The sequence below is a fragment of the Sorghum bicolor genome, chromosome 3 (assembly GCF_000003195.3).
Source record: "Sorghum bicolor cultivar BTx623 chromosome 3, Sorghum_bicolor_NCBIv3, whole genome shotgun sequence".
In the NCBI taxonomy this organism is placed as follows: Eukaryota; Viridiplantae; Streptophyta; class Magnoliopsida; order Poales; family Poaceae; genus Sorghum; species Sorghum bicolor.
This window is the reverse complement of record NC_012872.2, coordinates 64,841,398-64,863,932: the sequence shown is the minus strand read 5'-3', so window position 1 is coordinate 64,863,932 and position 22,535 is coordinate 64,841,398. Positions and strand designations below refer to the sequence as shown.

Genomic DNA, 22,535 nt, shown 5'->3' with positions numbered 1-22,535 from the left:
TAGGAGGGGTGTTCACCCCTACTGCAATTTTATTGAAGTTAAAAAACAAAATGAAGTATATGTGAGCTCTGGAGGAGCACACAAGAGTTCAAGACACAAATAAACAAAAGAAGTAAAGAAGGAACAAAAGTAGAGAGAGAAAATCTAGACTAAATTCTGAGTTGCTCTTCATCCTCTATTGATGGCTGCCTGGTTCGGCAGACAATACCCATCTTCCTTCGTCTCTCCCACTGTCTCCTGTCTCCCCAAACTCAATTTGTCGTCTCTATTTTCATTATTTTTCTTTAAGTTTAGAGCTACAGAACGACACCATACCATAATATCATGACCTTTCTACCATGGCTTGTTTTTCTTTTTCATTTTTCTTAAACTCACAATAGGTACATATATAGACATATATAAGTTGCAACTATATATACAACAAAATATATATGGCCGCCGCTGGTGGGAGGGGGGAGGGGGGGGGGGGGGGCATGTTTTGGTCAGGACAAAATTTTCCCTCTGGCGTTCTATCGCATATCAGAAAGCAACCTGCACGGCTGTACATGCAGTGCGGAGCTGGACAGCTTTGTCAAGTGATTGTATATTTGTACATATGGTCCAGGACACGGGCTTCAGCGGTTAGCCAATTAAGAGATTGGAGAGGAGCAGATAGACAGGGACACACGGCCAAGTGTCAACAGAGACAATGTAGACACTGGACGTCTAGAGAAAGCACCGCGAAGATAAATCTGTTTGTTTGACTGATAGCCATGGTTAAAATATTATTCACTGTTTGCTGATTTATTGTGAAAGAAAAATATTGTTAACTGATAAATCGGCAGATAATCACAAGCGAAAACTGCTAATTGTTACAAATATCCGGAACAGGAGCCTCAGTAAACACATTTTTTGTCGGCGAATACAGATTATTAACAAGACTCAATAGCGTTGTACACAATTTCACAGCACGAGTGGAGAATTTGGGGATGAATTAAAACACGACGACATGCATAACTGCCGATCGAGAAGCAATGTAGATGTGCTGAACAGCGGCTGATGATCGATAGCGTCGTCAAGCGTACTTGTTGGCGATGTCGGTGAGGCAGCGCACCAGCTCGTCGGGCCTGGAGAGCATAACGACGTGGTCCGCCACGATCTCCTTCACCTCGTCCACAGGGTTGTTCTCCACCATCCAGCGCTGGAACTTTTCCACGATGGCGTGGTCCTCCCTGCACACGATGTACACCTTGCGCACCGACCCGTACCTTTCCTTGGTGTAGGGTTGCTGGAGGACAAGATCCTCCACAAACATCGAGCTCACCCTCATTAGAGATGCCGCGAGCGTGATGTCCTGTAGATAAGATGACTGACACATCAGCACGCTGCGTGTGCTTCAAGAGCTTTTGGTTTGCCAGTCATTCGGTCTTACAATAAATTAGCTAATAGTATTTTCAGTTATGACAGTGATTTACACGTCCTTAGCAACCAGCTATTTGGCTAGCCCTAGTTTGGTTTTGGATAGTTGATGAAACTCTAGTACTAACCTCTATACTAAGTGTGTTTAGACTTAATAAGGTTGATACATGCCAAGTGATGGAGCAAGTGATGATCATAGTGATGATGGTGATGACCACATGATGATCAAGTGCTCAACTTGGAAAAGAAGAAAGAGAAAAACAAAACCCTATGTAGATCAAGGCAAAAGTATTGCTTAGTGTTTTAGTTTTGGTGATCAAGACACCATAGAGGGTGTGATCACATTTAGGATAGATAGCCGTACTATAAAGAGGGGAATTCTTTGGCTAAGCGGTTATCAAGTGCCACTAGGTGTCATTGTTCATGTGCATGCATTTAGAACCTAGTGAGCTAACTTAACTCCTTCGAAGAAAATGATTGTGAAAATGCTAACACACGTGCACTTGTTGGTTCACACTTTGTGGTGTTGGCACACTTTGAGAAGTAAGTGGAGTTTGAAGGGTAGAGAGGGGTTGGGCTCCTCTCTACCTCCCGGCTCGCAAGCTCGGTGGGATTCGATGCTTTTTGAGAAAATGAAGTGCTTAGTTTCTATTGCGCCGGTGGGAAGTTTGGAGAAGTCGCGGGAGTGTTTCTCACTCACCGGACGCTGGCCACTGAGGCATCGGACGCTGTGTCTGTGCGTCCGGTGTGTAGTCAGTGTCTGGCTCAGCTAGGGTTAGGCACCGGACGCCAGGCACCGAACGCAGGCTTGTCCCTGTTTGTGTGTCCGGTGGTACGAGTCCGGTGTGCGGTCCGTTTGCAAACCTCCCTGCGTATGAGACCGGTGAGCACCGAACGGTCCGGTGCTCAGCGTCCGGTGATCGAGCTCTCTGCAGACCTCTCTGTGTTTAAGTCCGGTGAGTACCGGACGCGTCCGGTGGTAACTTAACCGCGTCCGGTGCTCTACAGGTGACCGTTAGAGATCGACGCGCGAAAGTGAAAAAGGTGACACGTGGCTGTTTCTAGAGCACCGGACGTAGGGGTTGAGCGTCCGGTGCCTCCTGCTTAGTGTCCGGTGACCCCGTGTTTTCCCTAGTGAAAGAGCCAACGGCTCTATTTGTTTGAGGGGCTTATAAATACGTGTTGGCTAGCTTGGGGCTCACTCTCTTGGCATTCTAGCATACTTGACATCCTTGTGAGCCAAAGCAAACACCTCCCACTCATCTCCTTCATAGATTAAACATCTTTGTGAGATTGGAAGTGATTCCAAGTGCATTTGCTTGAGTGATTGCATCTAGTGGCACTTGAGGATCGTTCTAGCTGCGGTTTTCTTGTTACTCTTGGTGGTTGCCGCCACCTAGACAGCTTGGAGCAGCGGAGGAGCATTGGCACGAGTTGCTGATTGTTCGTGGCCATCTCCCGGCGATTGTGAGGGGTCTGTGCCTACCTTGGGGGAGTTCCAAAGACAACAATAGTGGATTGCTCGTGTCATTGAGCTACCTCACTTGTGGGTAGGTTCTTGTGGTGTCCTAGTGAGGACGAGGTTCGTGCTACACCTCTTAGCCATCGAACCACTAAGTGTTGGTCGACACAACGGGGACGTAGCGTGCCGGCAAGCACGTGAACCTCGGGAGAAAATTGTGTGTCTCCATTGTGATTGTCTTTGGATTTCTCCCGGTGATTGGACTTCATATTATCGTGATTGGTTCATCCCCTACATGGCGGTATAAATATCTCTTCCTCTCCATTTACTTACCGCAAAGTAGTGTAACTAGTTTATTTGCTAGTCTTGCCTTGTGTAGCCTAATTCACTAGTGTAGCTTGTAGTGACATAGCTCTTGTGTGCCTAGTGATCATATCAACTAGAATTGTTGGATAGGTGACTTACAAACACCCCTTAGCTAGAGCAAAAAGCTTCACTTTCTTATTTACTAACCTCTTGCTCTATTGAGTTTGTAGATTTTTTAAATAGGCTATTCATCCCCCCTCTAGCCATATTAGGACCTTTCAATAGACCTTATTTGTTACGCACATGTATCTACCTCAATGCACGTGTGTTGGAGTAGAATAGATTAGAACTTAGTTTAATTTCCACTTGAATCGATGCCTTGTTTAGTTCACCCAAAAATCAAAAACTTTTCAAGATTTCTCGTCACATCGGATCTTGCGGCACATGCATGGAGCATTAAATATAGATGAAAATGAAAACCAATTACACAGTTCGCCTATAAATCGCGAGACGAATCTTTTAAGCCTAGTTACTCCATGATTGAACAATGTTTGTCAAATAAAAACGAAAGTGCTACAGTGTCAAAATCCAAAAACTTTTTGCATCTAAACAAGGCCCGAATTGAACATATATAGGTTGAGGCAAAAATATATGGGCATCCAAACAAACCCTTAATTGTCCTTGTAGTCTAACTTCTCTGCAACATTTTATGCTAGCTGGAGTTGGATTGGGTAATTTGGAAGACCAGGAATGATATGGTGTTCTCGAATAACATAGCAAAATCAACTACATGCTGTTTAAGCAGTGGAAGATCTTAGCGAGGAAGGAGATACATCACCTAGAGAAGATGCGTTAAGACTTGAAGACAGGACTAACAACAAAGTGGTGAAGAGCTAGTGTTTGATATTTGACATATTTTTTATCTGTTTTTTTAGCCAGATTTTTGTGTTTAACACGCCTTTTTGTATCTGTTTATGTGGCACGGCAACACCCTGATTGGCCAAGATATATATATATATATATATATATATATATATATATATATATATATATATATATATGGAAATTCCTTTCTACACGTACGTGTAGTTACTCTCATCTTCAATAAACTACATTATGTATATATTCATACTTGTTTATCGGTTTAAGTATATTTATATACTCATATTAAGATACTCTAGATCTTACCACGCGAATTTTTTTTCAAAAAAAATATATTTTAAATATATTACTAAGATGCCACTACTATATTGTATACAATAAGTATAACCATATACTCTATGTATGCATGCATACTTAACATACATATCACTCTAGATGGTCTAGTATGATCATATACTTTGTCTATATACATTTCGTCCGGTCATATATATATATATATATATATATATATATATATATATATATATATAGAAAGAGAGAGAGAGAGAGAGAGAGAGGAAGGAAGGATTGGCCAAGATGTATTGAGTTGTTGACAGATTTGGCGAGTGTTGACAGCTGTCCCAAATTATAAGGCATTTTAAAAATCTTGAAAAGTTAAAAACAATTTAAATTTGATTAAAATTACAAAAAAATATAAAAATTTATAACATTAAATAGCTATACTATAAAAATATAATAAAAAACGTAATGACGATACATAGTTAATATTGTAAATTTTATTACATTATCATATCAATTTGATTAAATTTAAAATACGAGTCTGTTTGTTGGTCTAAAAAGTCATACTACTATTTACTGATTTATTATAAAAAAATACTACTAGTTAGCAGAAAAAATATAGCTTATTAGATAAGAGAACGGAGCAATTTGTAATGGAGGGGTAGCTGCGAGGGTCCTAAAAATCCTATGGCGCGCCGCTGTTCGTCAAGGTCCACGGCAGTTGGCATGCACAGCGATATTAACTCCATTCACTGTGCGCGTGCAATATAGCCAAAATAGCCGTCCTTTAGTCGAGGATGACGCTGACGAGACCGGGTGGCCGAACGACATCGTGTCCTCTTTGATGTATACCTTAGCCTTGTTTGGATCATTTTTTTATTTAAAAATTGCAGTGCTTTCGTTTGTATTTTTATAATTATTATTTAAATATAGATTAAGTAGATAAAATCCGTCTTGTAAATTATAGATAAATTATATAATTAATTATTTTTTTGTCTATATATATATATATACCAACAAGATTTGATGTCACAGAAAATTGTAAAAAAAAATAAATTTTAGATAAAACTAAACAAGGCCTAGCTAGACGAACGTTTCCCTTTCAGCTGGATTCGCACGAGCAGCGAAAAAAACAACTTGCTGACTCACACGAAAGATAAACAAATTAGACTCGTGCGTACACGTACCTCGGGCTCGCAGAGCTGAAAGAACTTTTCTCGGATGATCCGGGGGCCGAACATCATAGACATGGGGAGCTTGCCCTCGGCGTCCTGGGGCTTCATCTCCGTGTCCATCCAGTCCAGCCACTTGCCCTCCACGAACTTCATTCATTCGTTTCAGAAACCAAAAGGCGACAGATAGACAGATGATGATCAGTTCCTCGTTTTTTTTTTTTTGAACAAATTGCGTAAAACTCATGCTGAAAAAAGCGCTGTTAGATACGAACAAATAATCAAGAAGTAAGCGTTGTTCATCGAGTCATCATCGTAGCAAGTGGACCAGTCGCTTGACTCAATTTCTACCAGAAACGGACATCTTGAATCGATGTTCTCGATGGCAAAAATCAAGAAAATGACACGCACCACCAACACCAGAGGAGGAGGTGGGAACATCTCGAATCTAGAAGAGAGCAGCTTGCCGATCGCGGCTCGCCTCTCACCTTTTCCATCACGTGCGACGGCCGCGCCGTGCAGTCGGGCATGAAGGCGCAGAGGAACACCACGGCGGCGACCTTGTCCGGGAACGTCTCGGCGGCCAGGGCCACGTTGACGCCGCCGAGGCTGTGGCCGACGAGCACCACGCGGTGGCCCTCCGGCAGCGACGCCAGGAGGTCCAGCAGTGGCTGGGTGTAGTCCCGGAACGTGGGCACCTCACGCAGCGGCCGCGGGTCCACGCCCGACGCCGCCAGGTCCGGCGTGTCCACGCGGTACCCCGCCGCGCGCAGCGGGGTGGCCACCTTGAACCAGGACCAGCCGCCCAGGCACGCGCCGTGGACCAGCACAATGTGCTTGCCGCCGTTGCCGGAACCCTCGGCCGCCGCGGGAGCGTCCATTTGTGGAAGAACACTAGCTAGCTACGGAGTACTTATTAGCTAGACACCTAATTACCCCCAGCTTCTTTCTCTACCCGTGTGGCTCGCCTCTAGTAGCGGCGAGACGTGGCTCGGTGGTCTAGGAGGTGGGGTGACGGCTGACGGGTTTATATAGACTGTACATCATGTTTATCATCAGGGGCTTTACTATTAGGGAATAACATTTGTCTCTAAAGCAATTCCTAATAAAGTCAACTTTGGAGGGCAGGAAGAGACAGCAAAAAGAAAATGAACAATAGTTGTGCGCTACAGAGTATATCTAAAAGATATAGATATACTCTGTAGCGCACATCTATCGTTCATTTGTTTTTTTTTTTGGTCTGTGTACCATACGATGATAATGACAGGCAATACTACTAGTAGCTATTTGGGACTGTTTAGATTGGGGATGAAAATTTTTAGGTGTCACATCGAATGTGTCGGAAGGATGTCGGAAGGAGTTTTTACAAACTAATAAAAAAACAAATTACATAGCTCGTTAGAAAACTGCAAGACAAATTTATTAAGCATAATTAATCTGTCATTAGCATATGTGGGTTACTGTAGCACTTAAGGCTAATCATAGAGTAACTAGGCTTAAAAGATTCGTCTCGCGATTCTCAACTAAACTATGTATTTAGTTTATTTTGTTATTTACATTTAATGTTCCATACATGTGTCCAAAGATTCGATGGGATGAATGAAATATTTTTTGGTGGGGAACTAAACAGGGCTTTAGAATAGAATAAATAAAATGCACGAACTGTGGGTGTCTGTATGCTAATCGAACAGCGCAGCGCAGTGCGCGTGACGTGATTGAATCTGGCAAATCATTCTCCAAACAGGCAAAACCATCGCCGTTCGCTGTGTCATGCACCGCAGGGCTGGGCGGCTAGAGCTGGCATAGCACCACAGTTATAAAACAGGAGTTATTACTGAGGGTCCCAAAGCGGTCAAGGCCAGCAAATGGGAGTACAGTATTATGGAGCTTCCGGTGATCTAATCCAATGGCTACAGGCTGACAGCTGACAAGCACAGCAAATTAGGCGTCAACGGTGCGCGCTGCACTTGCACCGTGGAGTTGCCTCCATGCAGACAACAAAAATAGTGCATGCGCCAGAAAAATAGGACTCACCTTGAGCGCGCGTCGCATAAACAACTCGACCCTCCAGCTATACACTGAACAACTGTCATTAGCAACCAATTCTCCGGCCAGCAGCTAGGAGGTTCAGAGTTCAGACGTCAGACATGTTGCTTTCTACTTAGGGTTAAGTCAAAGATCAGATGTCAGAAATCTTCCTAACCCAAAATACTTCGGCGGCGGCAGATAATCCTGCTCGGCCTCGGGGCAGGTTTTACTTTTACCTGTCCAGAAGTTGTTTCTAACTCCTGACGTGGTGGCATGCGTGCATCACCTACTTTCTCCGAAACAAATTTACCCATTAGGTACACGCACCTGAAGTGCCGCCGAAAGAGAGCACTTTGACTTCGATGGACATGCATGCTACCATATTCAAAGATCATATCAAATTGCGCACTTCATCTTTTGTTTATTTCCAGCTCCCGTGCCACTCCAGCAGACTTCGTTTTTATTTTAAATATCATTTAATACAACAATTATACAGACATTAACCGAGGATCGACGAGATTGCCACTTAGATTAGCCAAAATATATTTTCACCATATACGTTTGTCCAAAAGCAGTCCATCTTTTGGTGTGCATGTGTTTTTTTCCTCAAAAAAAATGTAACACTTTCCTATGGTCATCAATAAAGTCGATCTTTATATATGAAACTAATAGCATTCGGTAGGATCAATCGCTAGGAATTAAAGTTAAGATTTGATCATTTGAACACTATATATTCAGAGATCTAAAATGTCCTACCAACGCCACAACGAAAAAAGTTTTTTTTTTTTTTGCCTAAACTATTTGGTGTCTGGAACTTTGGATAGTATTTCTAAAATTTCGTCAATCCTAGGATCAATTCTGTAATTTCTGGATGAGATCATATGAAAAGATATAAAAAAAATCAAACCGCCGCCACTTAGACAGCCTTCAAAATGGGAAGTACTCCTCCGTCCCAAATTATAAGTCATTCCAAGAATCTTGGAGAGTCAAAGTTTTTCAAGTTTGACCAAATTTATATAGCAAAATAATAACATTTTTAGTACCAACCAAGTATCATTAGATTCTTTGTTAGTTATATTTTCATAGTGTACCTATTTGACATAAATCTTTACATTTCTCTCTATATTTTTTTGTATGCTTTGACTCTCTAAGATTCTTGGGATGACTTATAATTTGGAACGGAGGAAGTAACTATCAGCTCAAATGGACACATTTATTACAGAGCTGTTCAACGCTGCTCATGAGAAAAAGCCTTTCACCTAAAACTGTATCTGTAAAACTTTCCTGTGTCTATGTACAAACATCTCAAATCATGGTGATATACGCGGTGATGTGGCTACTACATTAGCAACCGACCAGTTCTTTAGTTTCTTCTGTACAAATATTAGTGATGCTGTGGCAAACAATACAGAGCAAGGCTATCACTGGCCATCAGCTTGACCTCCTGCCATCTTCCCCATGGAGAGGGTAAAGTAGAGCAGTATCAAAGTGCCCACGCTGGACCTACAAATAGAAGTATATGTAAATGAATGATGTAAATGTTGCAACACAGGAAACAGCGTAGTGCATCCTCCAAAATTCATTGATATTTCACATGTCTACGACATGATTACTATACTAAAACCAGTTCGTTGATTTGTTATGAGAGAAATATTGCTGAATGACCAATAGATCCGGCAGATAATCTCAAGCGAACATATTTGTATGATTATTTTATAACTTTCAAATATTCAGTTGTCCCCATCATTTTATTTTTACCAAAGTCAGCAAGGGAAACCAATTCGCTCCCATGGAGAGTCAAACTCAGGTCTGCAGGTGCTACTCAGGTGCTCTAACCACTAGGCTAGAGGCCCTTTCGCTTGTCCCCATCATTTCATTGTTGACTTTCAGAAATGCTTTAGCTGTCTGTCATCATACCGTGTACGTACATTCTGCCCATCAATGAGAATGCCAAGCTGGGATGCTTGCACAGCTCTGCAACCCAAAAACGAGAACAAAAGGACACATTCAGAGCTTGACTCTGAAATGGTCATTGTCTTGCCAGGAATAAACCAAACCGCGGGCCTACAATGGCAAAGGTTCCCGGTTTCATCCAATGACTTTGAGTCTGGACAATTGTAGCTATAATAGTTCTCTTGACAAAGTAGCAGTACATTAGCCTGACATCTAATCTGGGACATAGAGAATTCATAAAATAGCAGGCAGCAATGAAGTAATTTGGTGACTACTTTGTTATTGTTAAAATATATAATTGCATCAGTTTTTTCCTTTTGTGTGTGTGTGTTGGGAGGAGGGGGGGGGGGATGCTGGATGTATGTAAACTATTTTATGTTCATGTATACTAATACTCAATCCTTGGGGGTAAGATCTCCCCCAAAGCATTGATGGAAAAATGTAGACTCTTCCACAGGGTCAAGAAAGGCCATGAACCCCGACTATTCAGGATGTGCCACTAACGGCGAGGACACACATGCGGCCGCGTATCACGCTGCAACCATTAGTGGACCACATATCACTGAAAATAACACAAGGAGTGTTTTTTTTTTTTTTGTGAAAACAGGGAGTCGAACTCCTGACCTATAGATTGCGCTTTTGCATCCCTAACACTGCACTACACACACGTTCTCATGTATACTAGTACTATATACTAACGACTAGTGTATGAGTGGCGATCAGTACAGATCCACGGCCGAAGCATAAAATTTCAAATAAACACCTTACAACTTGTACAATTTACTGTAAACCAGATGGAACAGAATTGTTCTGCCTGCATCCTGATGCTTTCTTTCAAAGGATGGCAAGAGCTTTGCCGTAATTTTTATTAGACGAGAAAAAGCTGCATCCTGATACTTTATGCTAACTATTGAGCTTTTTATCAAAAGGGAAGGAAGACAGCAACACGGTTCCTATCGGCTGGCCATGACATGTACAAGGCAACACACACGATTGACCCTGCAAGGGCCCTTTAGCTACTTTAATCATGTAGCTTGAAGATGACAGGAAAAACTAAACCTGGAAATTGAAAAAGAAAAAAAAAGTCCTGTATGGTGCACAGGGCACCATATGGTCAGAGTATGGCTGCTGGTTACTTACAATGCTGCAAAAGCGAAGAGGATTTTCCTAGGATCGCGCCACCCCGGAGCACGACGGCTAGAACGACGACGCTTTGCGCCACCTGCAGTTGGCGTGGAGGGGTGGAAGTGTTCCCTCGGGCTATCGTCAACATGCAGAGGCACTGTCTGCTTCTCATACGCACCTGCAGCACCTGTGCAGACGTGAGGAAGGGTAATCAGATGATAACACGCACAGTGACCACCAATCCACTTCAGCACAAACTCTAATGAACTATTCAAAAACAGAAGTAAACAGAGGCGCATAAAACGCCCAGAAAATCTTGGGAGGTTGGGTGCCGTGATCAACAAATTCTCAAGAGCACCGCGACTTCGATGGCTATCACACCTAGAAATCAGGGATTGGGATGTAGATACCATGCAACAGACCACCGGTTATCCAATGCAGCTACATCGGCCATAGGCAATGGTGCCAAGACCCTGTTTTTGCACTCAGCTTGATGTTATATTGCCCAAAGTACTTTGCACCAACCATTCTTGTTCTGAGCAGGCCCCTACTCAGGCTCCCATCCTATTTATGGGTGCTAGGGGCAAAAGATCAACATCAGCACGACCCTGCTAAGCCCCCAAAAAGTAAAAGACCCTCAAATTCTCCCCTTAAACCCTATATTTTTGTTTCTCAATGTTTCCCCTCCCACTCCCGTCTAGATCCCGCTCGCGCCCTCCCACTTGCTCATGCTTGTGCTCGAGATCCGTTTTTGTTTCCCAATGTTTCCCCTCCCACTCTTGTCCAGATCCCGCTCGCGCCCTCCCACTCGCTCATGCTCATGCTCAATATTTGTCGCCACGCAAGATCTGTTGCTGCCGCCGCCCTTTGTCTCTATCGGCCAGAACTAAACCCATGTTTCCTAGTCACCCTCCTGCCTGGGATCCCCGCTCCACGATGGTAGTACTGTCACCGCGCCTTCCCTAGTTGTCGCTTCTTCCTACCCCTCCTCCTCAGTGCGATCCTTCGCCTTTGCACCGTCCACAAGCCATCCGCCGCCCACGCCCTTCCCTAGTCGACTCTTGCATGTGCATCCTCCCTGGCTGCCTCCGCCTCCCGCGCACCATCCCAGCGATCCTACCTTCATGCCCGAGCGCCACCTACATTGTTGCGCTAGAGCAAGGCCTAGAATCGAATTATTGATTGTATCATAAAGGCCTTTATGCCCACGTCCTAATCGACCCCACGGAGGAGCACCATCCTTGACCAAGGTGAACCATGTTTCGATTTTATTCTAAATGAAGTGCATTCTCGGTTCAATGTTGGATTTTAAACTCTATGTCCATACCAATGCATTTAGGCGTTCTTTTGAGTGTAGATGGTTTTCATGGATGATGACAACTTAACTGAGCAACGGTGGGACAAAGAGGACTCTTCACTAGAGGAAGCATGTCTTCTCAGACATCCTGTAATCAAATTGGGATGACTTCAGCAAGCATGTGAGAGGCTTCGAGAGGATCTTGTCTAGCACCTTTGGTCTATTCATAGCTCCACGTAGTGATGAACTTTGTTTTTTAAATTTTGAATTGATGTTTTTGAATTGATGGATTTGGATATTGGTCATTTGTACAAACTCATGATATTTTTGTCTCCATTTATGTCAGGTCAAATACATATAATACATAAAGTAAGTGAAAACACAGAAAGTAGGGGCCTTGATTTGGGGCTCTGCTGGACTGCTGGAATTGGGCCCAAAAATTAGAGCACCCAAAATCACCAAATAAAAAATAGGGTCCTCATTTAAGGGCTTGTACCGGAGATATGGTTGAACTGAAGCAATGCAATCTTTCTGCCTGTACTATCTATCCGTACATAGCCACATAGGGGCCGAGGGAGGGGCAAGGCCGCAAGGTGGGGGGGCAAGCACCCCTGTGAACCCTCATATGTCCTATGTTCACACAAATTTGCCGTCAATTCAATGATTTTTTTTTTATGTTGGCACCCCTCGTTCATGTTTTCTGGCTCTGGCCCGTCGCACCTGACACGTTCCGTGATGCATTGTGTACATGGCCGGTTACACTCACGTCTATTCCTCACACTCCTCAGGATTGCTGATAATGCGCACAGCGCACCTATCCCGGTATCCCACGCAAAGCATCTGACATGACCCACAAGATTGGGCCTGCGTTTGATGAGAAGTCTTGCCAAACTCGTGCGTGGACTCCTCACCTACACCTCGTGACGCGATCCGCGTATTTAGAATAACACAAACTTAGTATGAGATTGATGCTATGTACAGTATCTAACGGAACCAAACAGCAAGGAGTTGGGTATTTCCCCTTCAGAAAAGGGGGGAAAATGAGTAGTGGCGGTGTGGAGATTTGGAGTGATCATCGCTGTTCTCAGAGTTCAGAGTTGAGGACAGGGAGAATGGACGCACTGACCGGTGGATGAAGAATTGGCGTCTGCTCTCCGATCCCGCTCGAACTCCTTTGCGGCGACCAACGAGGATTCCATCAGCTTCTCAGACCCAATCGATTATCGCAGCAGCAGGATCAGAAATGGCGAGAGAACGCAGCGATTAGGTAATGAATGACGAGAAGTATTCTTTGAAGTCGGAGCCAAAAATCTAGTCGAACAACGAACGAGGCTTACCATTTCCGGGTCGTTCGGAGGCGACTCCGCCTCGCCCCGGATGTCGAGAGCCACGAACTCCGCAGCGGCGCCCCTGTCCGCCTCCCGCCGGACGAGGTCCATGTCCATGGATGGATGGTGCAGGCCGCAACCACCAACCAGCAACCCCCCTGCCGCTCTTCAACTCTGCTCGTTTCCCGAGTCCTCAGCGGCCAACAAGCAAACGCGGCAGGGGACTTGAATATCGCGGCAGGGGTGGCGTCCGCGTGGTGGGGTGGAGTCCCAGTCGCCGCCGAGACTTGAACCGGTCGCGGCCCTTGACCCGTGTGGTCTGTCGCGCGCGCGGCCGCGCGGGGGAAGAGGCGGAGTCGAAACAGTGTAACCGCTGTGCCTGTGCGGCGGGGAAGATTAGATGCCTGCGGAGTGCGGACTGCGGTGCGGAGCCCTGCTGGCGGCTCGAGGAGGGGAGGAACCAGAGAGAGAGGCTGCGTGATTTTTGGCAGCGTGCAAATTAATGGCGACCGAACAACCGAGCAGAGCAGGGCACACGGCAGGGAGGGAGGGAGGGAAAGCCGAGGGCGGCCGCTCACCGGAAAGGGGCGCGCGGGAGCGGGAGACACGTCGCGGCGGGCGGGGAAAGCGAAAAAGAAAATTCGGTGTCTGCTTTTTTTAATTTCGGACGAAAATACAACTCATGCGTGATGGGAAATGAAAAAAAGGATAATAAACATGTGAGCTGTCGCCTTTGGTTTAAGCAAAGCTTCGGTTAGGAAAGCCTTCTTTCACTCGTTTCCCACCAATCAGGACTGCCAAGTCCAAAAAAAAAAAAGTTCGAACAGAATTCAAATTATTACAAACCGTATTTTCCTGGCCGGTGGAGTTTTGTGAGTGTTGTCCACAAAATGGCACACTTCGGTACTTCGCTGGTTTGCAATTTTAGGTTACTAGTAATTTTTTTTTTTGAAAGGCCTTTCGGCGAAACTTTATTGATTTAGAAAGGTAGTTGCATCGTTTACAAGTAGTTGGATGATAGAACTAGGAGGATCATCAATCCAAACAAAAGAGCTCTTATCTACCAAAGCTAACCTTGTTAGATCATGAGCAACTGAATTATATTCTCTATTACAATGACTAATGGAAATAGCAGCAAACTCTTCCCAATACTGGCAGCATTCATCATAGATTGGAGCTGCCGCCGTTGCTGAGAAACCTCCTTCCTTCATCGTGTTAACCACTTCCAAATAGTCTGCTTGGATCTCCATGCGAGAGCAGCCAATTTGTTGGGCAAGCAAGAGACCATCCCTAAGAGCATAAGCTTCAGCCATAGCTGCATCCACCACATGCGAAATATAGCTGTGTGCCGCTGCAACGAAACCACCCGCTGCATCTCTGATAATCGCTCCGGTACTTCCTGCTCCCTTAACAACATTATAAGCAGCATCAACATTGATCATAAGAAAACCCTCTGATGGTTTCTTCCAACCGTTGTTAAGTATACTATGTTTCTTCCCCGCTAGTGCATAATTTGTCGTAATTGCACCTATTGATATAGCTGATCGCGATGGGTTCTGAACATCCTCTCCATGAACTAGTTGCCTCCGCTGCCACCAAATGTACCAGCAACCCGTCAGAATGAGTTCGGCAAATCCGACATTAGCTAAACTCGCAGCAATCCCATGTCTGCCAATAACTTCCTGGATTAGAACTGATCCTGATCTATCAACATCCATTAACTTCTCAATCGACTCCCAAATGCCAAGGGCACTCCACACTTCTCTTGCCCGGTTGCATGAGAATAAGGCGTGCTTAATATCTTCTGCTCCCATTTGATATATTGGACAGTTTCCAGTTTGAGATATATGTTTATTCGCCAGGACTGCCATACACGGTATGCAACCATGAAGAGCACGCCAAGCAAAGATTTTAATTTTGGTTGGGACTGCCAATTTCCATAGCTGTCTCCAAACTGGGTATAAACCTGTACCCCCAGCTGCATCATTATTGTTCCTTCCACCATATTTATAATTCCATTGACAGTGGTAGGCCGATCTAACTGAGAATAACCCGTTCCTGTTGTGGTGCCAAGCCACCATATCCTCCCGACCATACAAGATTGGTATTTGGAGAATTCGGTGAACATCAACCGGCCAGAACAGGGATCGAATCAGCTGCTCGTCCCATCCTCCATCAATGGGGTTGATAAGCTCATTAACCGTGGAGACAAGAATGTTACCTCTAGGTGTATGGATCTTCATGTTATGGCTGCTTGGAATCCAATTGTCATTCCAGATATTGATCTGTGTTCCATCCCCCACTCGCCAGATGTAACCACGTTTGAAACACTCTAATCCTGCTAATACACTTTGCCATGTATAGGAGCTGCCGCTTTTTGATCTTGCCTCCAGTAATTTACCATCCGGGTAATACTTCGCCCTGAAGACTCTTGCACAAAGGGACTCAGGATCGCAGAGAAGCCTACATACTTGTTTTGCAAGCATTGCCAAATTAAAGCTATGAAAATCTCTGAAGCCCATCCCCCCACTCGACTTTGGGAAGCACAATTTCCACCACTCCTGCCAATGAATCCGTTTTTTCCCATCCTCATCACCCCACCAAAACTGCGAGATTGTGTCCGTCATCCCTTTACAAATTTTCTTTGGAATTTTGAATACCATCATCGCATAGGTTGGCACAGCTTGAGCAATCGATTTAATTAAGACTTCCTTACCTCCTGAGCTTAATAGTTTTTCCCTCCATCCGTTAATTCTCCCACTTATTCTATCAATCAGATGCCTGAAACAGTCACTTCTATCAACTCCCACCAAAGCTGGTAGACCCAAATATTTATCATTCAAAGATTCATTCCTGATATTCAGAGCTGACTTTACTTCCTCTCTCATATTCTTGCTAGTAATTAATCGCTATACGTCGCACGATTCTTGCTCCTTGCAAAATAAAAGAGAAGCAAACGAGAAATTGTTGAGAAACAGAAGCCGACGAGAAATGGCACAGGCCCGTGAGTTTTTAGTGGGTGTTGGATCCAACTTCGCGCACTTACAAACAAATTCTGCGCCTCGACTTCGAAGCCCAAATAAGTGACATGGTCGTGCCGTATGAAGGCCTGTCCGGCCCACTTCGAGGGCATAATGGACAAACCCAGCCCAGGGTACATTATCTATCAGTCCGTTAATTACCCTAAACAAACTAAATTCATTTTTTTTCCTTTCTGAAACAAAACAGAGGTAAGAACCCTCACATATTTCATTTTATTATCATCTTGTCATCAACAAGCACATCACTTTCTATTAAAGAATAGTATGGTATTTATCTTGTGTATAACTATCTTCATCCTCTAAACAAAATTGATGAGGGACTGTTTGGATCCTCTCATTTTGGATGAATTAGAATCTACTTTATGAACTATACTATTCAGCGTAGAATTTGACATTTCACAAGAAGACCAACAGATAAATTCTAAGCTAAATAGTCTAGTCCATAAACTAGATTCTAATTCACAACAATTTTCTTTGTTTGTTGATCTTCTTGTTTTCTACTAACAAGCAAGGCTGGTGATAATTGGTAGAGGAATATCATATCTTGAAAATTGAGATTAATGGTCCATTTGTAAACTTCTCTTACTTGTTGCCTTATATAATAATCTTGATATGTTATCCTGATACTTTTCAATCTTAAATTTAAACTTTCTGCGGTGTTGATAGATTAATGTCGCAAGAGAAAACATGTGTGTCGACTCCTTCAATGTTTAGGGCTTTTTTGGATAACATAGTTTCTGAAATTGTGGTATCACAAAGATGTGCTTTTGTATATAAGACAAAGAAATAAAAACCATGGTTTAGAAAAAAACATGTAATGGGTTGATTTCTTAAAACTCTGAAAATACTAAAGTTTTGACGGCACCAAGGTTCTAAAAACTAAAAGATTTATTGTATTAAAACACCCCAACAACTTTTAAAAACTAAAGTATTTAGCCGTCATAATATTTCTTCAATGCTCTCAAAATTCTTTGCCTCCAAATAGGGCCTTAAGTTGTAATAATGTGGACCAATTCCTTCTTTCAATAAGGATGAAGTTGGATCTTCTATGTATTATCTAAAAGAATAACAACCACTGGTAGTAGAAAAAAAATATTTGGCCAAACTCTTACTGTCAATTAGACCAACAAGTTCATAGCCTTTAGATCGAATTAGTCGACCTATGGCTTTCAAAATTTGAGCTAGGTCCAAGGCCAACTCTGGGTTGGCCCATTCTCAAGTTCTAGTTAAACTATCAATGTCGTGTTTCTGGAAAAAAAACATCTTTGTCAATAGAATTAAATAGATGATAAATTATATTGATTGCTTTTTTATTAAGCAGATGCTTGGTTTGCTTTCTTTTTTTCAACAGTGTGAACAAATCATTTGCCATCTTGCACATAGTCTTGTATCTTTTTTTTTAAAAAAAATCTCATTATTACACCTTATTTTTAGGTATGCTTCTATTTTTTTGTTTCATTTTATTCTATTATATCATACATCAAAACTTCCATTAGATTGCCACTCATGTACTCATAGGCAGAGCTAGCTAGGTGGACAGGTGGTCTATGAACCACCCTAAAATTTAGCTCAAGGTTAAACTATAGTAGATAAGCTCTCTAAAACCATAAAAGTTATACATTAATCACTCTATAATTTGGTTTTACATCTAAAATGGACCACCCTTGCTCTAGATCCTAACTACGCCAGTGCATGTACTCTTCAGTTCATATATAGGGTGTGACAATGAGTATGTTTTCTTAATATATATTATATTGCATAATAAAAATGGTGGGAAATTTATCTACGCGTATAGAGTGATAATTTCAACTAACTCTATCAAAAGAATGAAACTTTAGTTTTATCCTTCGTTAAATCATTGTACTCTTACATTTCAATCAAATTTACGGATAAGAGTATCAGGCCTTGTTTAGATCAAATTTTTTTTGGATTTGGACACTGTAGCATATTTGTTTGTATCTGACAACTATTATTCAACCATAGACTAACTAGGCTCAAAAGATTCGTCTCGCAAATTACAGACAAACTGTGCAATTAGTTATTTTTATCTATATTTAACGCTCCATGCATGTGTCACAAGATTCGATGTGATAAAAAATCTTGAAAAGTTTTTAGATTTTGGGTAAAACTGAACAAGGCCTCAACATCTATAACTCCACATAGTATATTGTGGGAATATATTTCATGATTCTTTTGTCGGACGATTAATAAGTAAACAAATGACGAGTACCAGCATTAAGAGTATATATATATTATTCTCATGAAACATAAAGGCAACACCATGAGCCGGTGCGCAAATGACAAAGATGGGCGGCATCAGGCACTCACAATACATATTATTTATAATATTTTACTGAGTGGCAGTGTATTTATTGAAGAAAGAGAGAAAAAATAAGACTCCAAGTCTTATTTAGACTCTAAGTCCACATTGTTCGAGGTAATAAATAACTTTAGACTCTATGATAGAGTCTGCATTGTGAGTGCCCTCATGATATTCGTCTTAAGGTCAGTCTCAATGCATAGTTTCATGACACAGTTACCAAGACTATAAACTAGGTAAGCGAGCCACAAGAGTTTCATGGGGATGAAACTCCTTCATTTAATGACCCTGCCAAGTCAGCAATTTTGCTTATGTGGCACCCTATTTAATGTGCATGACACTCTCATGAAACATGCATTGAGACTGACCTAATGGTTTCCAAACAGCTAGTTTAGAAAAATTAATTTTATTGGCTAGATCAAGTAGCTAGTGGCTCATAAATAACCAATTTAGCACGACCTCCTAGAAAACAGCTCACATAACTTTTTAATATCGTGTTTTTTTTATTTTTATGTTTCATCTAGCTAATTATTTATAAATTATGATTAGGGACGCATTTCCCTGCCCACGGTGCTGCTCCTTTTTTGTATTGATTGAGCCATTGAGGGCACATCAAGTATCCTGGTTCCACCCATCATCATGGGGGCATACTTTCAGCTCTTCCAGGATGGGGAGTGTGAGTGAGCCGGCGACAGTACGAAGCAGGGTGGTTGGACACATGACAAGGAATATACGGTTTCCAGTAGTAACAGTGGAACGTGTCTAGTACAGCTAAGGAACGGTCAGACCGCGCGCCGCTCTCTCATCAATCACCTAATATAGCTGATTCGGTCGACATTCTTTAGTTTAGCCGTTTTGGAGGCACATATGTCCAGTTTTGCAATTCCATCCTGCGAAACGATAAAACTTTGACTTTGAATAAGTAGTAATATGCGTAAGCGTAAGGCCAGAGATCATTCGGCAGTTGGACTAGTTCACCAAGTAACGACATCGGTGGCCTTCGTTTTGCTGATGCTGGGGAGCGCTCGTGCGCCAACCATTTCTTGGTCAGCACTCAGGCCTCAGCTAAGCCAACAGGACGAGCTCAATTCTGCGCTGCCTCCTTCTCCGGGTGAAGTTTTCTTAACAAGATTCTTCCAAGCCATGGCGCTTATTACCGTCAGGTTTCCAGCGACCCGGCTGCAGAGCGACACAATTCCTAGCTTCCTGATGAATAGCCCCAAAGCGACACAATTCCAGCGATCCAGGCCCCCATGCAGACAAGGCTCTGGTAGTCCCAAATCGGCTGAAAAAAATCCGTTGACGATCGCAAAAGGCTAACCACGACGGCCAGCAGGGGCCCATCAGTCCACCAGCTAGCTAGCGCCTCGCGTCCTCACCGCCTCCTGTCCAGTCTGCTGGTCCCGTGTGAAACGGCTGTCGCGCTTCTCCTTCAGTTTCCGCGTAGCCTCCGACGTTCCATCGCTCACGCCTCGATCGACATTCGTAGTCCGCCTTGGATGTCCGCAGTCCGCCTCCAGTTTTTAACCAACTTGCGTATTCTGAGATCCCCGAAAGCGAGGGCCGACCAACCTACCACTACCACTGCCTTGCTTTCAGCGAAGACTTTCTCATCAGTTCTTTATACACTCGCGCCCCGGGGGGGTTTGTTTGCGGGAGCTGGCGGATTCTCGCGATTTTTATACTCCAGTTGTACGCAGTTGGGCGTCCAATTCTTCGATCGCCTTCTCCATCCATCGAGTTCCAGGCTCTCGGCATGGTTTCGTGAGTCCTAAGCGACGACGTAATACAGGATCAGTTTCCGATGGCATTGAGGCAGCAGCAGCAGCAGCTGCTGGTGGTGGTGGTCGTGGCGGCCGTCGTCGTCGCGAGCTGCCGGCCGGGCCGCGCGGACCCGGCCGCGATGAGCGTGCTGCCGGGCCTCCCCGTCGCCGGCCTCGCGGTGGGGTTCTACAACGAGTCGTGCCCGCAGGTCGAGGACCTGGTGCTCGCCGAGATGCAGAGCCTCGTCGGCAAGGACAAGACCATCGGGCCGGCGCTGCTGCGGTTCATGTTCCACGACTGCCTCGTCCGGGTGCGTTTTGCTACCTCTAGTCTTTTCTCTAGCTTTCTCGTCGTCGTCGCTCCGTACTCCTCGTCTCGCGTGCCTGCGTGTCCCCTCGATCGATCGCGTGTACTGCACCGGTGATCTCGCTCGCGGTGATCGGGTGGTTGATGGCAGTTTTGCGTCGCGTGCAGGGCTGCGACGCGTCGATCATGCTCATCTCCCGGAACAAGACCGGGGAGCGGGACGCCATCCCGAGCTACGGCCTCCGCGGCTACGACGAGATCGAGCACATCAAGGCCAAGGTGGAGGACGCGTGCCCGCTGACCGTGTCGTGCGCGGACATCATCATCATGGCGGCCCGGGACGCCGTGTACCTGGTAATAATAATCAGCCTCTCCCTTTGTCGTCGGCCTTGGTGAAAATCAATGCACTCGTGAGCTCGATCGAGGGCACATTGAAGCGGCTTCGTTCTCCTTGTTCCAGAGCAACGGGCCGCGGTATGCTGTGGAGACCGGCCGCCGCGACGGCAAGGTGTCGTTGGACTGCGACGCCAACAACGACCTCCCGCCGCCGTCCTCCGCAATCGTCGACCTCAAGACCTACTTCAGCTTCAAGGGATTGGGCTGGAAGGACCTGGTGGTGCTGTCAGGAAGCCACACGATCGGGAGGGCGCAGTGCTCGACGTTCGCGTCGGACAGGCTGTACAACTACAGCGGGCGCGTGGCGCAGGACCCGTCGCTGAACAAGACGTACGCGGCGCACCTGCGGGAGCTGTGCGAGCCGGGCGTCGCCAACGACGCCGCCATGGTGGAGATGGACCCGAGCAGCCCCTACACGTTCGACCTGAGCTACTACCGCGCCGTGCGCGGCAACACGGGGCTCTTCACGTCGGACCAGGCCCTCCTCGACGACCCGTGGACCAGGGCGTACGTGGAGCGGATGGCCGCCGCGGGGGCGTCCACCGACGAGTTCTTCGCCGACTACGCGGCCGCCATGACCAACATGGGCCGGATCGAGGTGCTCACGGGGGACAACGGGGAGATCAGGAAGGTCTGCGCCGCGCACGTTGACTAGAACTGTAGAAGACAAGGCTAGGCTAGGCGATTGATTGGATTAATATGCTGGGCGGTGCCGTTGTTGAGCTGGTCTTGTCGTGCAAGTGCAAGTGCGAGTGGCGATGGATCGTCGTCAGTCGTCACGTCACGTGGCGACGACGGCAACGTGGGAGCCAAAGCCAACCAGGATGCAGTTATGGTATTCTCCTTCTGTTTGGGTTGGGGGGGGGGGGGGGGGGGGGGGGTGTAGTTAGAGAATTGACGTCGCCAAGGCGGATTGCATTATTTTTCGCCGCTGGCGCCGAATGTGAAATTGACTTGTTGCGGAAAAAATAACTGTACTGTACTTGTAGATTTGTAAAGTACAGTATAAAGTAAAAGTAAAAGCTCATCTGATTTGTTTCTTCAACTCGCGCCTCCATTGTTGCTGTTGCTGTGATGTTTTGGTTGCTCATTCACACGAGAACCAGGTAATGACAGCTGTGATGTTCAGTTGAAGAAAAATTCTGGTTTTAGCTACTGTAGCACTTTCGTTTGTTTGTGACAAATATTGTCCAATCATGGACTAACTAGACTCAAAAGATTCAGCTCGCGAATTACAGGTAAACTGTATAATCAGTATTTGGTTTTGTCTATATTTAATACTCGGCCACAAGATTCGATGTGACGGAGAATCTTGAAATTTTTTGTGAACTAAACAAGGCCTCAATCCGACCGAATAATTTGGCGCAATCTCATGTTCTGAGCTTCGCGAAGTCGACACCATGACTCTCTCTCTCTCTTTTGAGGAATACCATGGCTCTCTCTCAAGGACCAAACCACACCTTGATGCAGCAGGCAGA

General features: G+C 44.7%; 3 protein-coding genes across 4 annotated transcripts; 1 reads left to right on the top strand and 2 right to left on the bottom strand.

Annotated features, from left to right (window-relative positions):
* Positions 783-6,517, bottom strand: LOC8054727 (salicylic acid-binding protein 2). Its single transcript, XM_002456418.2, has 3 exons — positions 5,988-6,517; positions 5,515-5,649; positions 783-1,333 (listed from the first exon to the last, which is right to left on the bottom strand). Exons 1-3 carry the CDS (start codon positions 6,378-6,380, stop codon positions 1,055-1,057), a joined length of 807 nt encoding a protein of 268 aa, XP_002456463.1. The 5' UTR covers positions 6,381-6,517; the 3' UTR covers positions 783-1,054.
* LOC8054726 lies at positions 8,697-13,817 on the bottom strand. Of its 2 annotated transcripts, none has more exons than XM_002456417.2 (4): positions 13,240-13,817; positions 13,029-13,104; positions 10,621-10,783; positions 8,697-9,030 (listed from the first exon to the last, which is right to left on the bottom strand). In XM_002456417.2, the coding sequence occupies exons 1-4, from the start codon at positions 13,345-13,347 to the stop codon at positions 8,949-8,951; spliced, it is 429 nt and encodes a 142-aa protein (XP_002456462.2). In that variant the 5' UTR covers positions 13,348-13,817; the 3' UTR covers positions 8,697-8,948. The 2 variants fall into 2 exon arrangements, with proteins under 2 accessions (XP_002456462.2, XP_021311190.1); XM_021455515.1 differs by having other exon boundaries at positions 10,621-10,792; positions 13,240-13,809.
* LOC8082376 (peroxidase 1) lies at positions 20,039-22,102 on the top strand. Its single transcript, XM_002458573.2, has 3 exons — positions 20,039-20,665; positions 20,830-21,015; positions 21,122-22,102. Exons 1-3 carry the CDS (start codon positions 20,396-20,398, stop codon positions 21,710-21,712), a joined length of 1,047 nt encoding a protein of 348 aa, XP_002458618.1. The 5' UTR covers positions 20,039-20,395; the 3' UTR covers positions 21,713-22,102.